We start from the raw sequence: 25,523 nt of genomic DNA on the forward strand, positions 1-25,523 counted from the left end.
AAAACAACTGGTAACCAGTGCAACTCCTTCAGCACTGGAATGATGTGATCTTGCTGGCGGCTGCCTTTAATCAGGTGAGCCGCCGCGTTCTGTACCAGCTGCAGCTTCTGAACCGTCTTCAAGGGTAACCCCACTTCAAGGGTAGCCCCATATACAGAGGGAACCCGAGGTTTGCTGAAATACAAAAAAAAACCTTCTAAAGAATCTTAATGGGGCAGAAAGCCTCAGAAGCAACCCAGTGAGGACTGAGCATGCTCGGAGGCTATGAAATGTGGTGGGCTCTCCCACACTGGAGGCATTCAAGACGAGGCTGGACAGCCACCTGTCAGGGATGCTCTGACCTGGATTCCCGCATTGAGCAGGGGGTTGGACTCGATGGCCTTGTAGGCCCCTTCCAACCCTACTATTCTTTGATTCTATGAAATGCTAAGTATCTGCAAGTGGTTGAGGACAAAATGAAGTCTCTTGAACAGGAGCACTCCACGTTGCAACATTTTGTTGTAAGTCCCCTTGTAATCTGTAACAATTTTTCTAATATTATGTACCATTCTTTTACCAAAGAATGGTACATAATAGTCAGTTCTAGAACATGATCAATGAGGACAAGAGAAAAAAGTATAATCTCTGTCTTCCAGCTCTAACTGCCTCTAGATAAAACTTTTTTTAAAGAGTTTTTGCTCCCTTTCTAAGGCTCCAATCCCATATGTGTCTGCTCAGAAGTAAGTCCAGTTGAATCCCATAGAAAGGCTTCGACAATTCTGCTGACGGTGGCGATTCTGGCATTGTCCTCTGCTGAATGGCCAGCCTTCCTCCCAGCTTTGAAGCTGCAGAAGTGGGTGGAGAGCCTCACAACAGTTCTGCAGGAATCCCCACCAACCCCACTGTTGGGAGGAAAGCAGGGGTTGTTTGGCAGCTGCACAGCCAAGACATCTACAGTGTCTTGGCCATGTGGGGACCAAGGTGGCACTCCCCTTTCCCGCCTGTCTTTCCTGCTCTGCAGGATGTTGGGTGCTGCTTCCTGAAGGCATTTGGGATGTATTCAACCAGCTGTGCTTTACCAGCCACACACTCCTGCCTACCCTCCCCTGCCCTGCCCTTCGGAAGGTGTGAGCAGGTTTGTGTGTGTGTGTGTGTATTGGATGTCCCTGCTGAAAGGCAATCAGGGTGCCTTCAAGCAGGAAGACCCAACCAGCTCTTCCTAGGAGATATGTGTTAGAGAGTGGTCTTCGATTACATAATCCAGAAATCTCTTTCCTACCTCAATATTATGAATTGCTATTGTTTTGTGTTTATAATACATCTGCAGGCATGATCCACTTATACTGCGATCTCAGTCCCTGGGTGTGAAGAATCCCAATAGCGCCCAGCCCACTACACGCAAGCATTTGTGTGGGTAGCACAATGGGTGTCAGGAGGGCTATGAATTTTGTGTACACCTCCTATATCCTCATCTAGCCCTCCTTCTCTGTCTGATTCAAGATATTCATGTTCAGAGCAAATGTGTTGGACCTGCCAAAGTGCAGCTGCATTGGAGACAGCTCTCCCTTGGGACCTCCCCACCTCAATTGTTTTTCAATTCTTGCCTTCCTTGCGAGATCTCACAAGGATTTTCAGCCCTTATTCCAGGATGCTCTCCAGTTTCTTGACTGCAAGCAAATATCCAAATGTCTCACTGTGTTCACTTGGCCACTTCATACTTCAAAGGGTTCTGATTGCCTTACTAAAGCATTTTTCAAAACTGTAATTTTTGTCTCTTTTTAATCCAGCTTTGCAAATCTCACTGAAATTTACTTGCCTGGGTGATAAAACCTGCTCAGCTACCCCAGCCTGTCATGACAAGCAGTCATGAAAAGACAAACCATTGTACTTCACCATGTCAGGCTAGGCTATCTCACTCTGCACCACCCAGACTAGAATTTTGCAGAACCTCTTTATGCAGTTTGGATGTTTTGTCACTAACATTTTGGCTGGGTGTTAGTTGACGGTTTCCTTTGTACAGGCCCAAAGCCAGCTCTTAACCTTTAAAAATTTGTATTCACAGCTGAAGGATTACTCTTAATTTATTTTGGCAATTTCTCGTTCCCAAAGCACTTTGGGAATATGATATACCCTGTTTTAAGCTACCAGGCATTTATTTGTGTTTTACATTTTTATCCTGCCCTTCCTCCAAGGAGCTCAGGGTGGTTTGTAATGTTCTCCCTCCATTATATCTTCACAACAACCCTTTGAGGTAGGTTAGGCCAAGAGAGATGACTCATCCAGGGCCACCTAGGGTGGAGCATAAGAAGGTGCCTTATACCAAATCAGAGCCTGTGCCCATCTAGCTCAGTGTTGTCTACACTGACTGTCAGCAGCTCTCCCTGGTTTCAGACATGGCTGTTCCCCAGATCTACATGTAAATGCCAGGGATAGAACCTTGGACCCTCTGCATGGAAAGCATATGCTCTACTACTGCACTACAGTGAACTCCCTCATCTTAGTCCAGTACTCCAACCACAATGCCACACTTGGTCTGGCATTAGATCAGGAGAAATCTGAGCTGTCTGCGAGGGTTATAGTATACTTTATCTTCTGACTTATCAGAGGACCATTGCACTCCCCTCTAGCCTGTCACATGCAGTGGAGTAGACAAGGCCACAGCTGTGCCAAAAGGAGCAGCTCTTTCTGATTTAAGAAGCTGGTAGGAACCTCCCAAAAATTATATTAATCTAGTGAGGAGTCTATATACATGCAGTCAGGGAGATGATTGCAGGTTTAGTGAATAAAGATTTAAATAAACTCTTTGCAACTTAGTTTTGAAGGAGGATTTTAAATATATGGGGAGGTTCCAGGTTACTTATCAGTAGTAGATGCACTGTGGAAATATTGCTCAGAAATATTTCAGACTTTAAAAAAAGTGTCTGATATAATTTCAGTGAATTAAGGAAGACACTGGGAAATGCTTTCAGTTTGAAGAAGCAAGTGATCTATTGGCATAGTTTTCTCTTACAGTAAATTGTATGTCTTTTCCTTATAGATTGAAGAGGCGGCTGATATTATCCAGAAGCTGCATCTGATAGCACAGGAATTACCTTTTGACAGGTTAAGTGTGACTGACAACTGTAAATTGTCTTTGACTTCTGTCTCTTTCTGCTGGATTTCAACTGACTCCCTTAATAATGTTTTGAAAGAAAAAGGTGTCATGACCTTAAATCCTAGGGGCACGATAAATTTCATGCAAAAAACTTTATTAACAAAATACTTTCTTTTAGAATTAGAAGGCCCCCGCTCTGCTTAATGATGTTTTTCACTTCTGTGGCAGGTGACAGCATGATAGATGATCTATAGTGCAATCCTATGCTGATTTATTCAGATGTAAGTTCTACTATGATCAGTGGGGCTTACTCCCAGGTAAATGTGCATAGGATTGCAGACTTAGCGAGTAGGAGGCACACCTTACCCAAGATTCTTGATATTTAAACAGTTTTTAATCCTACTTTATTTTTTATTTATTTACTGCAGTTTAGCCATTAGCTGAAGCTCTCTGGGTAGTTCACAAAATAAGGTAAAGCAATAAAGTACACATATACAATAAAACATAATGTGAAAACTTAAACAAATTAAAAGAGCCACAGAAGAAAACGAAGGTAAAGCCAACAGCAGAGGGCAACAGCAGAACAAGGATCTAAAACACATTTTTAGGAGAGCAATCCTGTGGCCACTAGACACTGTCTAGCAGGCCATAGGATATGCTCATTTCCGGGAACCAACCTCGGAGCTTGCGCTCCATGGTCGGTTCCCAGAAAACAGACTGCCCCTCTCATCTGCACTTCCTTGGAGGCAACACGAAGATGCCCCATCCTCCGCGCTCGCAAGAGGAACGCGGAGCGACTGAAAAGGGGCGTTCTGGGACGGGGAGAGCGGAACTGCATGTACGACACATCCAATGTGTTGTATGGCAGCTTTCTCTCCCGGTCGGCCGAAAATGGCTGTCTAGCAAAAAATAGCAAGGCAGGAGAGGCATGGAGGGAATGATCCCCCTGTGCCTCTCCTTCCTTGCTTTGGATAGGCGATTGCTTCCGAATTCAGAGGCAGCTGCCTATCTAGTTAGGATTGTGCCCTAGATCTGAAAGATTAAGGGCACAATCCTATCCATGGCTCGCTGGGGAATGCTGGGAGTTGTAGGCCTTTTATCTGTCTAAACATGCATAGGATTTCTCCCTAAAAAGATGGGAGAATAATAAGGTCTTCACCAGGTGCCAAAAGGACACAGTATAGGTGCCAGATGATCCTCTTTTGGGTGGGCATTCCATAACCAGGGCACCACCACCGAAAAGCCCTCTCCGTAGTGGCCACCCATCTCACTTCTTTTGGTGGGGGTACCCAAGAAAGGCCTCAGTAGATGATCTTAGGGTCTGGGTAGGTGTACACGGAAAAGATGGTCCTTCAGAGAACCTGGCCCCAAGCCATTTAGGGCTTTCAAGGTTAATACCAACACTTTGAATTGGGCCTGGAAACTGACTGGAAGCTGGTGTAATATGCTGCCCTATTTTGGACTAGCTGAAGTTTCTGGACTGTTTTCAAAGGCAATCCCATGTAAAACACATTGCAGTAACCCAACCGAAAGCTTATCAGACTAACACGGATAACTGTAGCAAAACAACCTCTGCTCAGATGTGGTGGCAACTGGTATATCAGCTTAAGCTGATCAAAAGCGCTCAGCTATGGAAGCCCATTATTCCTCCAGTGACAATGCTGGATCGAAGAGTACTCCCAGACTGTGCACATGATCCTTTAGGGGGAGCCCAACCCTTGCGGAACAGCTCGAACTCTTATCTAGCCAGGTAGGTGAACCACCCACTAACTATACCCTCTTCTTGTATGGATTGAATCTCAGTGTATTGGCCCTCATCCAGTCCAACCTGGATTCAGAAGACCCACTGAATCACCTGAATTAGAAGAAAAGGAGAGATGGGATGAGGTGTCATCAGTCCACTTCTGTGGATGACTTCTTTCAGTAGCTTCATGTAGATGTTAACATAGAGCCCCATGGGACCCCATAGCATCAGTGCCACCGGGCACAGCAGCACTCCCCTTGCACTGCCTTCTGGAACTGAACGTTCAAGTAGGAGCAGGAACGCTGCAGTGTGGTACCTCCAAGCCCCAACCCAGACAACCTTACTGGGAGGATACCATGGCTGATAGTATTGAAACCTGCTGAGAGGGTTCAGAGAATCAGCAGTGTCACACTCCCTCTGTTGTCTCATCAAAGGCAGTCTCACAGGGCCCCTGAGCCACTTTTGGCTCCAAACCAGGCCTGAAGCCCACCTGGATCTAGAAAACCTCTTCCATCTAAGAACACCTGGAGTTGGCTTCCCTTCCTCCAAGGAGCTCAGCATATGTGATCTCCCCCCACCGTCTTCCCATTTTTATCCTCACAGCAACCCTGTGAGGTAAGTTAGGCTGAGAATGGTGACTGGCCCAAGGCCACCCAGTGAGGTTCATGGCTGAGTGGGGACTTGAACCCAGATCTCAAGACCAGCACTCTCTTTACTTCCTTGCTCTTTTTGAGGCTGGGCAAGGGAGCACCACTCCTTCCTTTCTGGAGTCTGTTTTGTCTCTATTTTCTGCATACTTGGGCTAACTCAGCTTTCTCCAACCTTGCAGCCGCCAGATGTGCTGGACTACAACTCCCATAATCTGGCTTTGCTGGCTGGAGGTGATGGGAGGTGTAGTTCAGCACATCTGGAGGGCATCAGGTTGGGTAAGGCTGGGCTAACTGTTTTGCTGGTGTACCACTTTTTGTTCCAGGATTCACTTACTTTTAAGGGAAGGTTGCATTTATTTTTTGTTGGAGCTCGGCGTCCTCAGGCTATACCCTGTAACCCAGGCTAGTATTATAAGCAGAACCTCAGGCAGTTGGGTCAATAGCTTCAGACAGAAGGAGGGCTACACTGCACATAACAAAGATGCAAAAGGGAGAAACAGCCACACACCAAAAATAATTGTATTGCTCACCTGATTATTGACACATTTTGAACACGGAAATTCTCCTTTGGGGGAAATCACAGTGGAGACAAGACAGAAATGTTCTAGCTGCTTGCTCTCTAGGTCACATTTATATCTCGATTGGGATTGCCCCTGAGGAAGAACTTGCATGTTTGAAATGGACTGAGGATCAGCTTGGTCATAAATTGTTTTCTGCACTCGGTGGCATTTTGTGCATCTTCTAGCAGTATCTCTGAGTTTGCACTGACACACACTTCTCCTTGCAAAGGGCAGGTAGAGAGGTTAGCCAGTATTGAAGGAATTGTACAGATGGAGAATTGAAGCTTAGCATCGGATACTTACCCAAGGCTTTCCTTGTGAATCTCTCATTTGAGGTGGTAATTGAAAGTTGGTTTCCCAGGTCCAACCCATTGTCCACTGAGCCATAGCGGTTCACTTCCTGCTAACTCTGGCTTTCATACACTAGGCCAGAACAAACCTGTGTTTGCCGCTAAGGTTAACAGGACAGGGAGTGGTACACAATCTCATCTTCTGAAAAGTGTACTTGTATGGTACACATGTTCATCACATTTATGCTTTACATTTTTTAATGGACACATAAGACAGACATCTTAGGTGTTGTAACTAATACTTGTAAAGTGGCTCTTGGGTGGAGGCTTGAAGTGTGTGGGTTTTAATTATATGTATTTTTTTGTCAGCAGGTTTTCTGAAGTAAAATCCAAAATAGCAAGTAAGATTCTCTCTCTTCTATCCTTAACTTGCTTAATATATTAGAAAGTGACTGTTGCTCCTGCTTCATCAACTCTGACATTTTATTTTATTCTCCCTCCCCCCCTCAATTGCTTGCACTCAGGTAAGTACCATGATTTAGAGTGCCAACTGATCCAGGAGTTTACCAGTGCGCAAAGAAGGGGACAGATCTACAGGATGAGAGAGGTAGCTGCAGTCTTGCTTCACTTTAAGGTAAGAAGTCAGTTCTACAGCTGCAGTCCTATACACAGTTACCTGGGAGTAGGCCCTAGTGAACACAGTGGGACTCACTTCTGAGTAAACGTGCATAGGATTGCAGCCTAAACCAGGTTGGGTATAATTTGAGACAAGGGTTTTTACCTTTAAATATCTGAACAATTCCAGCTCAAAATAGTGCCCTCCAGAAACTGACTTTTTCTGTAGGGGTGGGGTGGTGGGAGTGTGCATCCATTATAAATCCACCCAGACGATTTGGCTCCTGCAGGCTGTTTTCCAGCATGTAAATCAATACATTTTGCTGCTGGAAAAAGTAGTTTCCTCTGTCCCTGGAAATTTGGCTGTTGTGTTGTTTACTACATGGATGGCAGTTGCGCTTGTTTTAATGGGCAGCTGTGAATGGTCTCTGCAAGGCACATCACAAGGCCTTCCCTTCTTACCTGTGCCATTTTGAAAGCTCAGGCTCTTTGGTTTTCTTAGGTCCTCCTTTGCCCCTCCTTGGAAGCAGTGTGCTTCTTTCTTTCTAGTGTGTTTTCACATTTTATTTTCCCCACCCAAATTGGTGGAAACTTGTATACAGAGACATAGGAAGCTGCTTTATACTGAGTCAGACTCTTAGTCCATCTAGCCTCGTACTGTCGACACTGACTGGCAGCAGTGGTTCTCCAGGTTTTCAGGCAGGATTTTTCCTGCCTACCTGGAGATGCCAGGGATTGAACCTGGAACCTTTTGCATGTAAAGCATGAGCTCTACCCACTGAGCTACAGCCCCTCACTGCCTCCCCACCCCACCCCTGGTCATCTCCTTGTGATTTCTGCAATTGCTGGCAAACTCTCTGTGTAACAACATAAGAACATAATAGGAGCTGTGCTGGATCAGATGATGTCTATACCTAACGTTTAGTTCATGATGAGCTGCCCTTAAAGACCTAAACACTGAACCTGAATTGAAGCTAAGCCCACACTTTTTGTTTATAAGCTGACTCTTCCACTAGCTAGGTCTGCACAGTGGCCCTTGTCACTATAGAGCTATGTATTACTTTTATTGCCCCTTTCCAAATGGGTTTACTTTAAGTATGTGGTTGAAGTTCTCAGCAACTGCTCAGGAATCTGTGTTCATGCAGGGCTGCAAGAACTTTTAAGTTTCGGCAGGAATCTCTCCTTGGGATTTAGCTCCTGACCATAAGTTTCTGCAGGATTTCCCCCCTGGGATTTAGCCCCCAACTGTAAGTTCCTGCAGGGCTAGTAGAAAAGAATTCTCGGTGACTGTCCCACAATGAGGATCTGTTTTCCGTTAGAGACTTTCTGTGCTTCAAAACTGAGCATCTTTTGGAAGTGCTTCTAAGATCTTCTACAAGGGCTCAATTTGGTGGCCATGGGAGGGAGATGAGGTAGGCACATGTAGGTAAGGCCTTGTGTGAGTTCTACTCTTATCTGTCTCAAGGTGAAGCAGTTTGGAGTCCCAAATACTACAAATAGTAAAGGGCTTATTCTGAATGAATAGTGATTTGCAGATCCTTTGCTACTCATTTAGTTAAGTAAATAATGGGTCTGACAGGCTTTTGATTTTGACAAAATAAATAACCATAACCCCGCTAGTGTGTGTGGTAAAGGTGAAAAAGCCACTTTACGGGGAAAGTATGTCCATTTTGTCATCCTGGTGCCGTCTTTGCTGGCGGTGTTGAGTTCCCAAGCGGCTGAGGAAGGAAAGAGTGAGGAGGAAGGGTGTCTGGCACCCAGTGCCCTTCCCAAAATATAACTTGAAAAATTCATTAATGGTAGTAATAATGTGTCTGAACTGCAACATCTTTTCCCCCCATAGGGCTATTCCCACTGTGTTGATGTGTATATAAAACAGTGCCAAGAGGTAAGGGTTTGGTTTAAAGGGTTTGTGTGTGTGTGTGTGTGTGTGTGTGTGTGTGTGTGAGATGTGCAAAGGATACATAGAGCTATGTTGACGTTTTACAGATATGGATATTTTTATAGTGGAAACTCTTTTTTGACTTTTCCAACATTCAGGGTGCCTACTTGAGGAGTGATATATTTGAAGATACCGCTACTCTCTGCCAGAATGCGAACAAACAAGTTGGAGATATATTTAGCAGTCCAGAGACCGTAATGGCCAAACTTATCCAGAATATCTTTGAAATCAGACTTCAGGTGATGCACAAGAACGCAAAGATATTTGCTGCTTAAGTATTTTTTTTTAATATACAGAAATGTATGTATTTTTTTTAATATACAGAAATGCATTGAGCAGGGGGTTGGACTCGATGGCCTTGTAGGCCCCTTCCAACCCTAGTATTCTATGATTCTATGTGGGTTTCATTGCTTTTTTTTTATGAAGTACATAACCTTTGTGCCACAGTTATCTGTTCCAACGTTTCAGACCTAAATGACTATGAACTCAAGCTTTTTCCATGCAAGAATGAATTGTGTTCGATAGAGGGCGTGCAGTTATGGCTCTGTGCTGGGCCTGCCCCTCAGCCTCTCTGTGTGCCAAAGTAGTCATGCGTGGCTACTGTCCTTGGGACACCTGGGCCCAAGCTCTAGCTTGGTCGTAGTCACATTGGGCAGATCACACAAACACAGCATGATGTACTCATTTGTGCATTGAACATAGTAGTGACCTGCTGCACAAAATCTCTATGAGGACGGGCAAAAGAAGGATGGTGGAACATGCTCCCATTACAAATGGAGCATCACCTGGAACAGCCACCTAGGGTGCACTGTCTGCTCCAGAGCAGCTACTTCTCTGCATTGGTGGGAGTACTATCTGCTGCTCTTCCTTCTCCACATTGTTTTACCTCTGAGACCTGGGTTTCCCATTTGACTGCATCCCTGTGCATGGCGAAGGGGCAGACAGATGGTGTGTGAGCGGGCTGGAGTCTTGGATGCTTGTGCTGACACACTGTAGACCTGTCCTTAATCATAGAATCGTAGGGTTGGAAGGGGCCAACAGGGCCATCGAGTCCAACCCCCTGCTCAGCGCAGGAATCCAAGTCAGAGCATCCCCAACAGGTGGCTGTCTAGCCTCCTCTTGAATGCCTCCAGTGTGGGAGAGCCCACCACCTCCCTAGGTCATTGGTTCCATTGCTGTATTGCTCTAACAGTCAGGAAGTTTCTCCTGATGTTCAGCCGGAATCTGGCTTCCTGTCACTTGAGCCCATGATTCTGTGTCCTGCGCTCTGGGATGATGGGGAAGAGATCCTTGCCTTCCTCTCTGTGACAGCCTTTCAAGGACTTGAAGAGCATGATCCTATCTCCCCTTAGTCTTCTCTTCTCAAGGCTAAGCATGCCCCGTTCTTTCAGTCTTCAGCTATATTGGCACCTCATTTGTAATGGGGAGATACCTTGTTCAGTGGGGTGTACAATATAGCACATCTGGTGGAAACGATGCAGAAGAGACCAGTATAAGCCATATTTCCTTCTCCAGTGTGTAGAACAAAGTTGAGAATAGTGGTAGTTAGGTTACAATGAAAGGGTGAAATGTTAACAGTGTAGGAATGAAACTGTGATTTTTGAAGTGGCAGGGGTAAATGGAGGGAGTGTGACATTGGCATGGATTATGTTGGCGGTGTTATGCTTTTGCAACTTCAGTTGACTTGGATAAGCACTTCCCCAAACTGGTTTAAATGTATATGAATGTGTAGAAGATGCCTGCATTCCTGAGGGACATAAATTACTGGAAATATTCCCTTTCGTTTTACAGTGTTATATAAAAGACCAGTTGGAAGAACATAAGAAGTCAGATGCAGAACAGTATCTTCAGAGCCTCTATGAACTATATACAAGGTTGGTGCTGCTTTGTAATGCTTCAAAAATCAAATTACAAAGATCCATGTCTGCTTGCTTAATTTGGTTTGTCCCTCTGCTGATACTATGTCTGTAGATGCTACCTTCTCTTGGAACAGCGGGTTGTTTGAGCTGTGTAATCATTTTCAGTTGTTTTTAGAATAGTATGTGTTTGCACACACAGCTGTTCACTGGTACGTGCACACACATGCCTAACTTTACTTGGATATGGAAGTGGAAGGTTAGACTAGAAACTTCCATTGCTGTGGCATTCAAAAAGAATTTAGCGTCAATAAATGTGGCAAACAAAAGTGACTTTTGTTGGTGGCCCCATGTGAATATGTGGATATGCTCAGTATTCTTTTTATTACCACCTGCCCAAAATAATGGGTGATGATGGAGGGGGAGTGGCAGAGATGATTGCACTGTGACACATGAAGGTTGCTGCCTGTTCGTGAAAGATGTTAATCTTCATGCTAAATAAATTGGGAGTGGAACACTAATTGTAACACAAGTTAATCTTGTTGCAGCCAAATATAAATAATCTGGGAAGAGTTGTTGCTGGCATTCCCTAAGTGAACTTAAAAAGACTGATTTTGGGTGCAATCCTGTGCATGCTTTCTTGTTCAGTCGTTCAGTCGTGTCCGACTCTTCGTGACCCCATGGACCATAGCACACCAGGCCTTCCTGTCCTGCGCTCTCTCCCGGAGTGTGCTCAAGTTCATATTCATTGCATCGGTGATGCTATCTAGCCATCTCATCCTCTGCCGTCCCCTTCTCCTTTTGCCTTCGGTCTTTCCCAGCATCAGGGTCTTTTCCAGAGAGTTTTCTCTTCGCATTAGGTGGCCAAAATATTTGAGCTTCAGCATCTGTCCTTCCAATGAGCACTCAGGGTTGATTTCCTTTAGGATTGACTGATTTGACCTCCTTGCAGTCCGGGGGACTCATAAGAGTCTTCTCCAGCACCACAGTTCAAAAGCATCAATTCTTCGGCGCTCAGCCTTCCTTATAGTCCAGCTCTCACAGCCATACATTACTACTGGGAAAACCATAGCTTTGATTAGACGAACCTTTGTCGGCAAGGTGATGTCTCTGCTTCTTACTACGCTGTCTAGGTTTGCCATAGCTTTCCTCCCAAGGAGCAAGCGTCTTTTAATTGCATGGCTACAGTCACCGTCTGCGGTGATCTTGGAGCCCAAGAAAGTAAAATCTGTCACTGCTTCCATTGCTTCCCCTTCTATATGCCAGGAAGTGATGGGGCCAGATGCCATGATCTTCGTTTTTTTAATGTTGAGTTTCAAACCAGCTTTTGCACTCTCCTCTTTCACCCTCAACAAGAGGCTCTTTAGATCCTCTTCGCTTTCTGCCATGAGGGTGGTATCGTCTGCATGTCGGAGGTTGTTGATAATTCTCCCAGCAATCTTAATTCTGACCTGTGATTCATCCAAGCCGGCGTTTCTCATGATGTACTCTGCATATAAGTTAAATAAGCAGGGTGACAATATGCAGCCTTGTCGTACTCCTTTCCCAATTTTGAACCACTCAGTTGTTCCATGTCTGGTTCTTACTGTTGCTTCTTGACCCTCGTACAGGTTTCTCAGGAGACAGGTAAGGTGGTCTGGTACTCCCATCACTTTAAGAATTTGCCACAGTTTGTTGTGATCCACACAATCAAAGGCTTTAGCGTAGTCAATGAAGCAGAAATAGACGTTTTTCTGGAATTCTCTTGCTTTCTCCATGATGCAGCGAATGTTGGCGATTTGATCTCTAGTTCCTCTGCCTCTTTGAAACCCAGCTTGTACTTCCGGTAGTTCTCGGTTCGCATACTGCTGAAGCCTAGCTTGTAGGATTTTGAGCATCACTTTGCTGGCATGTGAAATGAGCGCAACTGTGCGGTAGTTTGAACACTCTTTGGCGTTGCCCTTCTTTGGAACTGGAATGTAAACTGACCTTTTCCAGTCTTGCAGCCATTGTTGAGTGTTCCAAATGTGTTGGCATATTGAATGCAGCACTTTAACAGCATCCTCTTTTAGGATTTTAAATAGCTCAGCTGGAATACTGTCATCTCCGCTAGCTTTGTTGTTACTAATGCTTCCTAAGGCCCACTTGACTTCACTCTCGAGGATGTGCGGCTCAAGTTCAGTGACCGCACTATCATGGCTATCAGGGACATTCAGATCTTTCCTGTATAGTTCTTCTGTGAATTCTTGCCACCTCTTCTTAATCTCATCTGCTTCTGTGAGGTCCCTGCCTTCTTTGTCCTTTATCATGCCCGTCTTTGCACAAAACGTTCCCTTGAGATCTCCGATTTTCTTGAAGAGATCTCTAGTCTTTCCCATTCTGTTGTTTTCCTCCATTTCTTTGCATTGTTCATTTAAGAAGGCCTTCTTGTCTCTCCTTGCTATTCTCTGGAACTCTGCATTCATTTGGATATATCTTCCCCTTTCTCCCTTGCTTTTCGCTTCCCTTCTTTCCTCAGCTACTTGTAAAGCCTCCTCAGACAGGCACTTTGCTTTCTTGCATTTCTTTTTCTTTGGGATGGATTGAGTTGCTGCCTCCTGAACAATGTTACGGACCTCTGTCCATAGTTCCTCAGGCTCTCTGTCTATCAGGTCTAATCCCTGAAATCTATTCCTCACCTCCACTGTATATTCAGAAGGGATATGATTTAGGTCATACCTGAATGGTTTAGTGGTTTTCCCTACGTTCTTCAATTTCAGCCGAAATTTTGCAAGAAGCAGCTCATGATCTGAGCCACAGTCAGCTCCGGGTCTTGTTTGTACTGACTGTACAGAGCTTCTCCATCTTTATAAGTATGTCTAAGCATGCATTGGATGCTGGGAGTTGTAGGATGTATTTCTGTCTAAACATGCATAGGATTGCGCCCTTACTGAACTTATCTCCTGTTCTTACACGGGGCTTTTACAGTGGCCTCCAATCCAGGGGACTGAGCAGGTCCACATTTGTTAGGTGCATCCAGACCCCTCACTGCACCCTGTTAGAAGTGAACATCGTAAATGTTACACCTGTATTTTAACTGCTACAAATACATTGTTTCCTTATCTCTCCCCCTCCCCCGCTTTAACATAAAGGACTACTAATCTTTCAAGCAAATTGATGGAATTTAACTTGGGCACTGATAAGCAGACTTTCTTGTCTAAGCTTATCAAATCCATCTTCGTTTCCTACTTGGAGAATTACATTGAGGTGGAAATTGGTTATTTGAGAAGCAGGAGCTCCATGATTTTACAGCGCTATTATGAGTCAAAAAACCACCAAAAGAGAGCCATTGGGAGTGGAGGGTAAGTTATGGCTTTCAATCTAATTCCTGTATTCCTACCATTTTAAATTTGCAGTATTCTCAAATCTACTTTATGGGCACATCTGTTCTTTAAGACGTTAGCAAATAAAATTATAAGTGTGTACAAACTGTAACGTTTGCTTGAGTGTCTAATGTGCAGTCACAAAACCAGGCTGAAAATTCTGCAGAGGCATTCTGTGAAATAACTTAGCATAAATAAAGATGTCTTCCAGCTGTTACATCTTATTTAGTCTACCTCCTACTTTCTAGTTACTTACCCTTTGGAATATCTGGGGAAAGTGGGAAGAGAAATAAAGCCGCCTTCATACAGTCCAAAATTAGCAGGTATACCGCATACATACCATGTGGCCCATTTTTATTTACCATATATTCGTTGCACGTATGTGCTACAAGGATTTTGCCCAGGCTCTGGTGATACTCTAGCAGAAAGGAGTTTCCACATTAGTGGTGTGGCCATGAAGACTGCCTCTCTCTTTCCTGGCTGCAGTAACTTGGCACATATATAGGGTGTGAACTTAAGGCTGGAGACAAGCAGTTGGTTTAAGAGAGTGGTGAATGCCTGCGGTGGGCACACTGCATCTTTTGTCCCACTATTATCGCTCATCTAACAGTTTTTTGCTGGTTTTTAAGCACTATGAAAACCTGTAAAACCTGTTAGACCAGATGTGAGAGAAGGACAAAAGAAATGGGTATGTATCCCACTGACAGCTTTGCCTATTCCGTAGCATCTTCAGCTTCCTTAAAAACAATTGCCTGTCTCCAGCCAACGAGGGTGTTTCTTGTCAGTACTGGATCATGATGGAACATGGGAGAAGTGGCTGGTTTTAAATGCTGGTACATGTTGCGGACTTTCATGATTTAGGAAAGCTTTTTTGTTTTGGTGGTGTATTTTTTGTTTTTTTAGAATTCAGGGTATTTGGTTGCTGTATGTAATATGTAAAATTGCTATCTTTGTGTGGCTGAAAACCTAATCAAAGTAATACTTTATTTGGGTAAACGTTCCTGTTTGGTGCATCTCTTTCCAGCATTCAAGACCTCAAAGAAAGAATACGGCAACGGACAAACTTGCCATTGGGCCCAAGTATTGATACCCATGGTGAAACTTTCCTGTCCCAGGATGTAGTAGTTAATCTCTTACAAGAAACAAAACAAGCTTTTGAAAGGTGTCACAGGGTGTGTATATACATGTATGCATACACACAGACACACAATTTTAGTGCATGCTTTATTTCACTCTTTAAATTTCTTATACTTTCATCATCCATTTTATGCTTTTTTTGTGAGCCGCTTTGTAAATTGATTTTTAGTAGAAAGGTAGCATGAAGAGATGAAATAAATATTTCAGATTTTGCTCTCAGGACCAGAGTAAGGTGAATGGGAACTGCAAGACAGTAATTTGTTTCTGGAGGGCCTCTGCAGTATGGTTATGTTCCAGCTCCCCACTCCGCAGCATTAGACATGCATTTAACCCAGTTCCCAGAGCCTTCAAAAGTCAGAATTTAAGTACTCCAGCCTTTTAAACTGGCTCCTGATAGCATTTTCAGAAATCATTGATGGAAAGGGTGATAGCACTGATTCCGGAAAGAGGAAGGTGCACTATAAGGATGTATGAGAAATTCATTTCAGTTCATTTTTTTATCAAGATTTACCAAATTCACACCTTCCGGACAGAACAAGGACTTGGATGCAATCTGCAGTCAAAGTCCATGCATTTCTGAGCCTGCAATATGATTCGTGGATCAAAAAAAATGCATTTGACAGCATGTGTACATTTGAAAAATACACATGAAAAAATGCATATTTTTGAAAAATGCACATAAAAATGCTTTAATTGATGGGAGAAGAATGTGTATGTTTCAAAGATGTGCACAACTGATGTGAACATTTAGAAAATACACATGGATTTTTATGCAAAGAGAAAACAAAAAGCATTGCAGTCCGATACAGACTCAGGTTGGAACAAGCTTCAAGATGTAATTCAGAAAACTTCAGGGAACTCCGGTTTTGCTGATTCACACATCCCTAGTGCACAAATGTTGGAGAGAGAGATGGACAAGAGGAGGGGTAGGAAATAATATTTTGTAAGAGATGCAAGGATGCATAGGGCTCTGAGGAGAGATGGAATTCTTGAGAATTCAGCAAATGCATCCCATATGGGTTCAAGCATTACTACAAGTGCTAGAGACTTTGTTTTCATAAAATTAAGGCCAGGGATCTCGGGATGCTAACAAGAACCTGCCGCTTGCATGGTGTTCTACCTCTCCATGGTTATATTGGCTTCACTGAAGCCATGCAAAGCAGTCTATTTGAAATAGCTTGCACAGATTTCTTCACATCTCAGTGCCAGAAAAGCACTCATACATGCTTTCCATTTTTAAAGCTTTCTGATCCTTCAGATTTGCCAAAGAATGCCTTCAGAATTTTCTCTTTGCTCGTGGAATTCTTTTGTATCGAGCACATTGATTATGCTTTGGAAACTGGGCTGGCTGGTAAGTGTAGTACGGCTTTTATTTCCATTTGATAGCAAAGCATAAAGTAGCTGACATGTATCCATTTCTTGAAATTAATTTCTAATAGCAACAGCACAACTACAGAACTATACATCTTGGAACAAACAGAAATTAATTTAGATTTGGGCTGAGCAATATTCTAACATAGTATATTTTATTTATAGCCTGCCTTGTTTATTAGACTCCGAACAAACAACAGCAATGTAAACCTCACCAAATCCCCAAACAAACACCCTTCTTAAAACTGCAGATACATATATACCTTAGAAGCATCATGCTGATGAAATAGACTACTCCCATACGTAACTTACTGTTTTTAAAAAGTGTTAATCAAAATGTATCTTTGTACAGCTTAAAGTCAATTTTCTTGTTACCTCTGGCAATGTAGGTAATTGTTGCTCAAGGTCACTGGTGCTTGTTGGGTGAATTGTTTTCTGAGCTCCATTCAATTGTTTTTACCTGTGTCTTTATTTGCCTCTAGGTATTCCTTCGCCAGATGCCAAGAATGCAAATCTTTATTTCCTGGATGTTGTGAACCAGGCTAATACCATTTTTCATCTTTTTGACAAGCAGTTCAATGACCACCTGATGCCATTGGTTAGGTAGGTTACTTGTTGTGTCTTTGAGCCAAGAAGCCATGTGGACTTTGCATCCATACTCATAAATATCCCTTCATAGAGGAAAAAGGCTTATTATCCCATGACTGAGGCCATGTAAAAGATGCAGAGCATACAGCTCTAGTATAGTAAAGATGCAGTAGGGGCTTCCCTTGCATCTTGAGGGTTTGGCCACATGGCCTACAGCCTGCGTGTCCTGCTGGGCTCTAGATTTTCTGTTAATAATCTCCTGGTTTCTGCCACTAGAAGATGCTGAATCGGCAATAATGATTATGCCCATTTACAGATGGACCCTGAGTTCCTGCACAAATTTAAGTAGCAAGGGTCTGAAATAAACAGGAAATAAACAAGGATCCTTTGGCGGCTTTGTGAGTAGGACATAGAGATATGCAGCTTGGCATTTCTCGCTCCCTGACCTACCAGAAGCTCCATACTGACTTCTCAGATCACACACACTTTCAAGTATTCCCCTCGAGGGCTGGAAAGTTGCTCTTGTTTTTAGAATTAAGTTAGTCAACTGATAAAACTGAGATTTTCTGTATTCTGAAAATGCTGTCTAATTCTGTTGCCTCGGAATGGGATTAGATCAACGGTACTAGTTGTGAGGGCTGTATATTAACTCCAGGGTCAGAGGCAGCATGCTGAGGAAGTACATTGGGAGAGGGCTGTTGCCTTCATGTCCTTCTTGTGGGCCTCCCAGAGGCATCAAATCAGTTGTGTTGTTCCATGCACAATTGCAACATAGAATCATAGAATAGTAGGGTTGGAAGGGGCCTACAAGGCCATCGAGTCCAACCCCCTGCTCAATGCAGGAATCCAAGTCAGAGCATCCCTGGCAGGTGGCTGTCCAGCCTCGTCTTGAACGCCTCCACATGGAGGCCTCTTCTGTGAGTTAATAGGGAGGATGAGCTGGAAAATGCTTTCAGGTTCAAATGCTTGGAATCCCAGGTGTCCTGTTGATAGGTGCATTATGATAAACAGTAGATAATGACTTCCCCTCCCTTAATTTATCACAGCTCTTCTCCTAAGCTCTCTGAATGCCTTCAGAAGAAAAAAGATATCACAGAACAAATGGAGGTGAAACTGGACATGGGCATAGATAGGCAAGTGAAGATTTCATACTTTAGTTCATCTCCCTGCATTTACATCAACGTTCATGGCTCTGGCAAATAATAAAAAATGGTGTGTGTGTGTGTGTGTGTGTGTGCATATGTGTGTGCATGTATGTATGTGTGGGGGATGTTGATTAATATAGAGCATATAGTGAATTTTAAAACAATGCTTGATCCTGTCTAGTGGTCCACCATTACTGGAAGCCTATGGGGATAGGTGTGCAACTGCTTTTCATCACAAGTGAGCAGTTACTTTGATACGGGATCGTGTTGGCTGGGGTTTTGTAGGGCTCAAAACGCTCTCTTTAAAACAGCCACCTGGTATTTTGACTCTGAAGGACGCTGAATTGCATGGTTGGACAGATGAGGCACATCTTGGCGGCTGAACAAAAGAAGACCGATTTCAAACCAGAAGATGAGAACAATGTTCTGATTCAGTACACTAATGTGAGTAACTATATATAGATTAGTCAACAACAAGAGGCGCAGCACGTAATTAGACTGCTGCTGGCATTCTTCCCTGCGGGTGCTGACTCCACTCAGTGTATACATTTTATCACACGTGTGCCTCACTTAATAGTCGAGTTTTCTTTCACTCTTCTAGGAATTCTGACACATTTCCATTGTGAGATTTCAGCCAGAGAGAACGGTAGTAGTTCCTAAACGCTCAGCAGTTTTAGTTGTTGTGGTCCTGTTGTGCTATATAAAAATGGGATCAGGGCCAGACTTGCAGATACTTTAGTCCCTCTGCAATAAGACTGTATCCTCTCTTATGTACTAAGCCTTTTTATGTACTACTGCGATTTAGCATTTCTATAGCTTCAGCAGCGAAACCACCCTCTCACCCTGCAGAGTAACTGCTATCTCAACTATTGTGTGCTGCATACAAAAAGCAGGAGTAAAAATGTTCTCCTCCAAAGGTCAAGGAATACACTTCTGACTCTCCTCTCTGTATTCCTAGACCAGGGGTGCACAGCCCATGGGCCACATGTGGCCCCCCCAAGGCCAGTACTCTGGCCCTCCCATAGGTGCCCTGACACCTGCTGAATTCCCCCCTCCCCAATTTCCCCCTGACATCCTCATACAGATGGCTCTTTTCTCATGGCTGCTAGCAGCAAGGAAAGAGCCTTCTGTATCAGGATCACTCTGAGCCAGAGGCCCCTGCAGCCCTTGGAAAGTTTGGGAAGGTTGTGCACCCCTGTCCCAGACGTTTATGGTGGCCATCAACAGAACCACAGTGTATTAAGAGATTCAAACTTCGTACAATCTCAGATATTAGGCATAGAATAAAACATTCAAAATGAATAATGCCTAAATTGCCAGGAAGTGTGTTTTAATAGTGATTTGTTTTTCAGTTTGCTTTCAAAGGCCATCTTGTGTGTTACACAGAATAAGTATGTCCAGGGTCATAGAATCATAGAATAGTAGAGTTGGAAGGGGCCTACAAGACCATCGAGTCCAACCCCCTGCTCAGAATGGCCTTGGGAGCAGCCAGTGTTTTTGGACAGTTATAGTACATGCATTTATTGGAAGTGTGTATATTGGTGGTGGGCACATTAAGACCATTGCTATGGCTCCCAAACTAAGGTTGCAGTCTTGAGACTTACTTGGGCTTACAACTCCATTGGCGTCAGTGGGATTTCCATGCAGGTAAACTGTGTGCGTATTGGGATGCCAGAGTGGTTTTTAAATTCTAGGAGAGATTAAGTGGGTAAGGTGAACTTTCTGTTGCACCTGCAACTCTCTGTATGTGAGTATGCAAGCTTTTTGGCTATACCGAACTTTTTGGGAGACAGAGACCAGGTTTGTACGATCATGGAGGGAAAAACAGCCACAGTGGTTTATTTTCCCTCTCCGCGCGTGCCGATGGTGAGCCGCATAATTACCCTTGCTGGGCATGGGTTTTTATGATGTCCATACCTGGGCAGGGTGGTTGGGGTGGTTTACAAACCACCCTGAAACATTTCAGGTGAGGGTTGCTGGCTGGGGTGGTTTGTAAACCCCCCGCCAGCCACGCACCCTCTCCAGGTGTTGACATCATGACAACCCATGCCTAGTGAGGGTAATTATGCTAATTAGGTGGCTTGGGACCAGCATGCGCAAGGAGGGAAAACGAGCCGCCGTGGCTTATTTCTCCTCAGATTGTGCGAACCCACCCAGACTGACTGGAAAATCAAGAGAGCAATCCTATGGGTGTCTAGCTCAAACGACAGAGGGCTCTGTAAATCTCAGTTATACTTCTTGAGCAAGACAGTTTGCACAGAATACACATCAGATCACCAATATTTTTCCACTTCAAATAGGCACAGTATAGTAATAAGCAGAGGTTGTAATCCATTATAAAGGATTAAAACCTGAATTATCTTTTGTAATAAGGAAATTTTTGAACTCAACAAGCTATTCAGCAAAGTCTTAGTTTCTTTTTAGAATGATGATCGAGAGACTGGAGAAGGAGGGAGCTGGTGATTTTTGGTTTGTATGTAACTCAGAACATGTCAGGAATGAATCTGAGTGTATGGAGATAGCTAGCAGCTCAGATTCAGAATGGGAACAGCCAGAACAGGGGGAGGCTCTCTTCTTAGTGAGCTCAGATATGGCAAGGCTTTCTTCTCAAGATCTTGGCACACAGATGGCTTGGCTTGGAGGGCCCCCCTTTCCTCGGGAGGAGGAGAGTGAGGGGCGTGACTTGGGGGATGCTAGAGTCCGTTGCAGAGGAAAGCGGGAGAAGTTAGAGGCGGAGCACAGACGCTCTTGCAGGTTGGTTATGCATGATAGCCTATGTAGGAGGGAGCAATTGTAAGGGAGGGGCATCCCCTCTAAGCTAGTCTGGCTGGGATGTTCTTGTTAAAACTGCAGGCAACTTCTGTAACTTCCACTTCGGCTCTTCTATTGGTATTCTTAATTGTGTGGACTAGCTGTTTCTTTTGTAGCCTGAGAGTTTCTTTGCATTTGTAAGGAACCTGGTCATTAACTAATAAAATAGTGAGCCTGAAGCCTGGTACCCTAAGGAGTGTTGATTGCGAAGTGGGAGGACGAGGGAACGTGACAGAACATTTAGTCCAGTGAAAGATGACGCCTTGCCTGTGGCACCTTCTCATTGTCCAGGACATGCCCGTTTTTTGTTTCCAGTGCCTTTCAAGCTTGAGGGAGCCTTTTCCTGAACTTTCCTGCTTACCTTTCAGGCCTGTGCCAAAGTCTGTGCCTATGTTAGAAAGCAAGTGGAAAAGATCAGGAATTCTATGGATGGCAAGAATGTAGACAGTGTTCTTATGGAGTTTGGCGTTCGTTTCCACCGGCTCATCTATGAACACCTGCAACAGTATTCCTATAGCTGCATGGGCGGCATGTTGGCAATTTGTGATGTGGCTGAATACAGGAAGTGCGCCAAAGAGTTCAAGGTACGCGGCAGTTATACTTGCCAGGTGCAATATGGGGCATAGCCCCTTGGTTGTATATTTAAGTAGATGGCCTTATGTAAGCTATAGTCTTGCATTTGTAAAATGGGTATATTTAAGTGATCCACCTTCCAGGGTTGTGGTGTGCATGAACAAGAAAAACTGTACATTAAGAGGGGCTGCTAATAATCTCCAGGCTGACCTCAGAGGCATCATTTGATGTTTACACTGATTTTCCTTTGCTTTTCCCCATTACCATAGATTGCGTTGGTGTTGCAGCTCTTTGACACCCTCCATTCCCTTTGCAACCTCCTTGTCGTAGCTCCAGACAACTTGAAACAGGTCTGCTCAGGAGAGCAGCTGGCTATTCTGGAGAAGAACATTCTCCACTCCTTTGTACAGCTCCGCCTTGACTACAGATCTGCTCGTCTTGGCCGCCACTTCAGCTGAGAGTGCAGAAGAAATGAAATCAAGCGGTTGCTGGGACTTGGCTCACTAGATAGCACAGTGGTGGCAGCTTTTGAGGAGGAAATGGGCTGGGAGGTGGCTGGGGGGCACGGGTGCTCAGAACAAAAATAACAGCCATAACTTAAACTGGGCCTTTCCATTGTCCTCTTTTCATCTTCCTTGTGAAATAAACAGTCTCCAGAAATCAAGGTTCTGCAAAATCACTTCCTGTCATCCATAACAACACCGTGTGGCTGCAAGAAAGTGAGCGGTGCACATGAGCCTTTCTGACTTCCCTTCCAAATGAGAGGGGGAAAAAATCAAATTTTCAGCATTTCTCCAAATGGAATGACTTGCATTTTAGTATTTTTCAGTGTAAACAGCATGGATTCACACTACCATATTTTGTTGCGTTTCCCACACCGAAAGCTAATACATTACAGTCACTCTGGTAGAAAGCACATTTAATAAGCAGAGTGGAACAGTCCTTTGATTCTACCCTGTTGTAGATGGGTGTTCTTTAAATGGTTTTGTGCATTCTCAAAATGGCATTCACCACATGTAAACATTTACTCTGATTAAAATTGGAATCTGCTGTGGTTGAAAAGTATCAGGATTTGTGTCCCCTGGAGAGGTAAATGTTCTTCTTGATGTAGTGCTTCTGTTCTGCAACAGGCAGAACAAGTCACTTTCTGTGCCCTCCACTTTCCATGCCCTTCGTCCCTAACGCCTTCTCCTCTTGCCCCCAATAGCTACTATGGCTGCCTCTTTGCAGTTCTGCGCTTCTACATGTTTTCACAGTCTCCTGACAAAGCATGGCAGTGGGGCTTGGTGTACTGGGAGCAGCTGAGATGTCAGGCATGGGAACAGCAGGTAGGGTTGCCCCTTTGTTCTGGCAGAATTCCTAGTGACAGCTGCATGTTGGACAGAAATTCAACAGTTGACTGATACATAATGACGCGGTGATGATAGGACTGGGAAAAGCATCACATCCCAAATTTGTGCCTGTTACGTAGCTGTTAAAAGAGATGTGACATAAACAACTGAGCAGCATACAGATTAGAAGGTGGGCCTCACACTCCTGAAGCCAGCAATGTTGTCTTTGTCTCATTTGTATGGAAATCTTTCTAGTTGGGGAGGGCTGTGCATGCAGAAACCATATCATTGCCTTCATAGGGAACTCTGTTCCATCCAACACAGAGGTCTGCCCCTTTTTAAGGGGTCTGAAGCTGGGCAAAGCTCACTTGGTTTAAGTCAGCCTTCCCTAGCGTGGTGCCCTCCAGATGTGTTGGACTAAAACACTCAGGGCTGGCTGGGGGATGCTGGGAGTTGTAGTCCGACACATCTGGAGGGCACCAAGTTGGGGAAAGCTGGTTCAAGTTTCCTCATCACTGCAATACTCTGGTAGGAACAGTCCTTTTCCTCAGAGTTGTTAAAAGGGTCATACTCCTTGGCCCTTTCAGACTATGGATCAGGATCACCTTGCATCTGTGTAGTAGCTCCTCATTTAATCTTCAGAATGTCCCTAAATGGGACATTCTGAAGTTTTCACAGGGGATAGTTTTCACAGGGGACTTCTTAGTCTCATGGAAATTCAGTCAAAACGTAGACCAGTGAATGTCCATTCACTGGTCTACGTTTTGACTGAATTTCCATGAGACCTATTTTCCCCTTCATCTGCCCATGTTCAGGGAGTAGCAGGATGGAACGTAGCCTTAATTTTCTATTCTCTGGCATCATGTATACTCAACATTTGAGCCAAAGTCACTTCACTGAAATGCCTCTCCATCTAATACCCTCCATACATTCATACATGAAGGTTTAGCTGCTTCCCTTTTAGAAGTGTCATGAAACTTGTTTTCTTCACTGCAGAAGATATAGCACAAATGCCTGTGCCTGAACTGATGCTTTCAGGGAGGAACTGAGGCAAATAGTGCGACAAAAGATGAAGTTCTCAACATTATTGATAAATTGAAAGCAAATAAATCACCAGGCCCATATAGTATCCATCCTAGAGTTCTCAAAGAACTCAAATATGAAATTGCTGAACTTCTAACCAAAATATGCAACATGTCCCTAAGAGGACTGGAAGATGGCCAACGTAACACCAATTTTCAAAAAAGGATCTAGGGGGGATCCGGAAATTACAGGCCTATTTATCGTCTGTTCCATGTAAATTGGTTGAAGGCATTATTAAAGATAAAATTAGTAAGCATATAGAAGGACAAGCCCTGCTGAAAAACAATCAACATGGCTTCCGCAAAGGTAAGTCCTGTCTCACTAACCTTTTAGAGTTCTTTGAGACTGTCAATAAACATGTAGATGGGGTGATTCGTTAGACATTGTTTACTTGGACTTCCAAAATGCTTTTGACGAAGACCCTCACCAAAGACTCCTGAGCAAACTTAGCGGTCATGGAATAAGAGGACAGGTCTTCTTATGGATCAGTAACTGGTTAAAGAACAGAAAGCAGAGAGTAGGGATAAATGGTAAATTCTCCAATGGAGGAAAGTAAATAGTGGGGTCCCACAGAGATCTGTATTAGGACGAATGCTTTTCAACCTGTTCATAAATGATCTGGAATTAGGAGTGAGCAGTGAAATAGCCAAGTTTGCGGATGACACCAAATTATTTAGAGTGGCTAAAACAAAAAGGGATTGTGAAGAGCTCCAAAAGGATCTCTCCAAACTGGGAGAATGGCATCTAAATGGCAAATGGGGTTCAATGTAAGCAAGCGTAAAGTGATGCATGTTGGGGCAAAAAATCCCCACTTCAAGTACAGCTTGATGGGATCTGAGCTAGCAGGGACTAGGGATGTTAGAGAATTCCGCCACAGACTCCAATGAGGCTGGATTCTAAAGAATCTGGCCCCTCGGAGTCCGTGGCAGAACGGAACACCCACCTCCGCCACCCCACGAAGTTGCCCCAGAACGGATCCTACCTGCCACCGGCCGGTCCAGTCCATCCGCTGCTGTCCTGCGGACAAAATGGCACCCGGCGTAGCGGACGCCATTTGCGTCCCTTCCCTTTGCTGTGATATACTACGTAAATATTTACATAGCCTAACACGGCAAAGAGCAGGGATGCAAAAGGTGTCCACTACGCCAGACACCATTTGTGTCCTAGCGGCCGGACGTTTGCCAGTGGCCGGAGCCGGCTGGCGAGGATTCCCGGGGGGAGGGACAGATCGCCTCCCCCCCCCAGTGGACCCCCCGCGGACTCCAGGTAAAGGGGTTTCGCACATTCCCAGTGGTGACCGACAAAGAAAGAGATCTTGGGGTTGTGGTGGACAGCTTGATGAAAATGTCAACCCAGTGTGTGGCCGCTGTGAAAAAGGCAAACTCTGTGTTAAGCAGAATTAGAAAAGGAATT

At 44.3% G+C, this 25,523-nt stretch overlaps 1 protein-coding gene across 2 annotated transcripts in view; it reads left to right on the forward strand.

Annotated features, from left to right (window-relative positions):
• Positions 1–23,240, forward strand: part of EXOC5 (exocyst complex component 5) — a 34,659-nt gene extending 11,419 nt beyond the window's left edge. The window contains exons 5-18 of one of the 2 annotated variants that reach the window (XM_084835397.1): positions 3,017–3,081; positions 6,690–6,718; positions 6,842–6,951; positions 8,776–8,820; positions 8,973–9,113; positions 10,666–10,748; positions 13,841–14,050; positions 15,096–15,243; positions 16,451–16,559; positions 17,062–17,182; positions 18,214–18,300; positions 18,648–18,756; positions 21,492–21,707; positions 21,966–23,240. In XM_084835397.1, the coding sequence (XP_084691523.1) occupies positions 3,017–3,081; positions 6,690–6,718; positions 6,842–6,951; positions 8,776–8,820; positions 8,973–9,113; positions 10,666–10,748; positions 13,841–14,050; positions 15,096–15,243; positions 16,451–16,559; positions 17,062–17,182; positions 18,214–18,300; positions 18,648–18,756; positions 21,492–21,707; positions 21,966–22,154 (1,662 nt within the window). In that variant the 3' untranslated portion in view covers positions 22,155–23,240. The remainder of the gene's footprint in view (positions 1–3,016; positions 3,082–6,689; positions 6,719–6,841; positions 6,952–8,775; positions 8,821–8,972; positions 9,114–10,665; positions 10,749–13,840; positions 14,051–15,095; positions 15,244–16,450; positions 16,560–17,061; positions 17,183–18,213; positions 18,301–18,647; positions 18,757–21,491; positions 21,708–21,965) is intronic. The other variant, XM_084835406.1, reaches the window with a different exon arrangement.
• The last annotated feature ends 2,283 nt before the right edge of the window (positions 23,241–25,523 follow it).

The sequence above is a fragment of the Heloderma suspectum genome, chromosome 1 (assembly GCF_057233095.1).
Source record: "Heloderma suspectum isolate Gila_16-S chromosome 1, 16-S_ref, whole genome shotgun sequence".
Lineage (NCBI taxonomy): Eukaryota > Metazoa > Chordata > Lepidosauria > Squamata > Helodermatidae > Heloderma > Heloderma suspectum.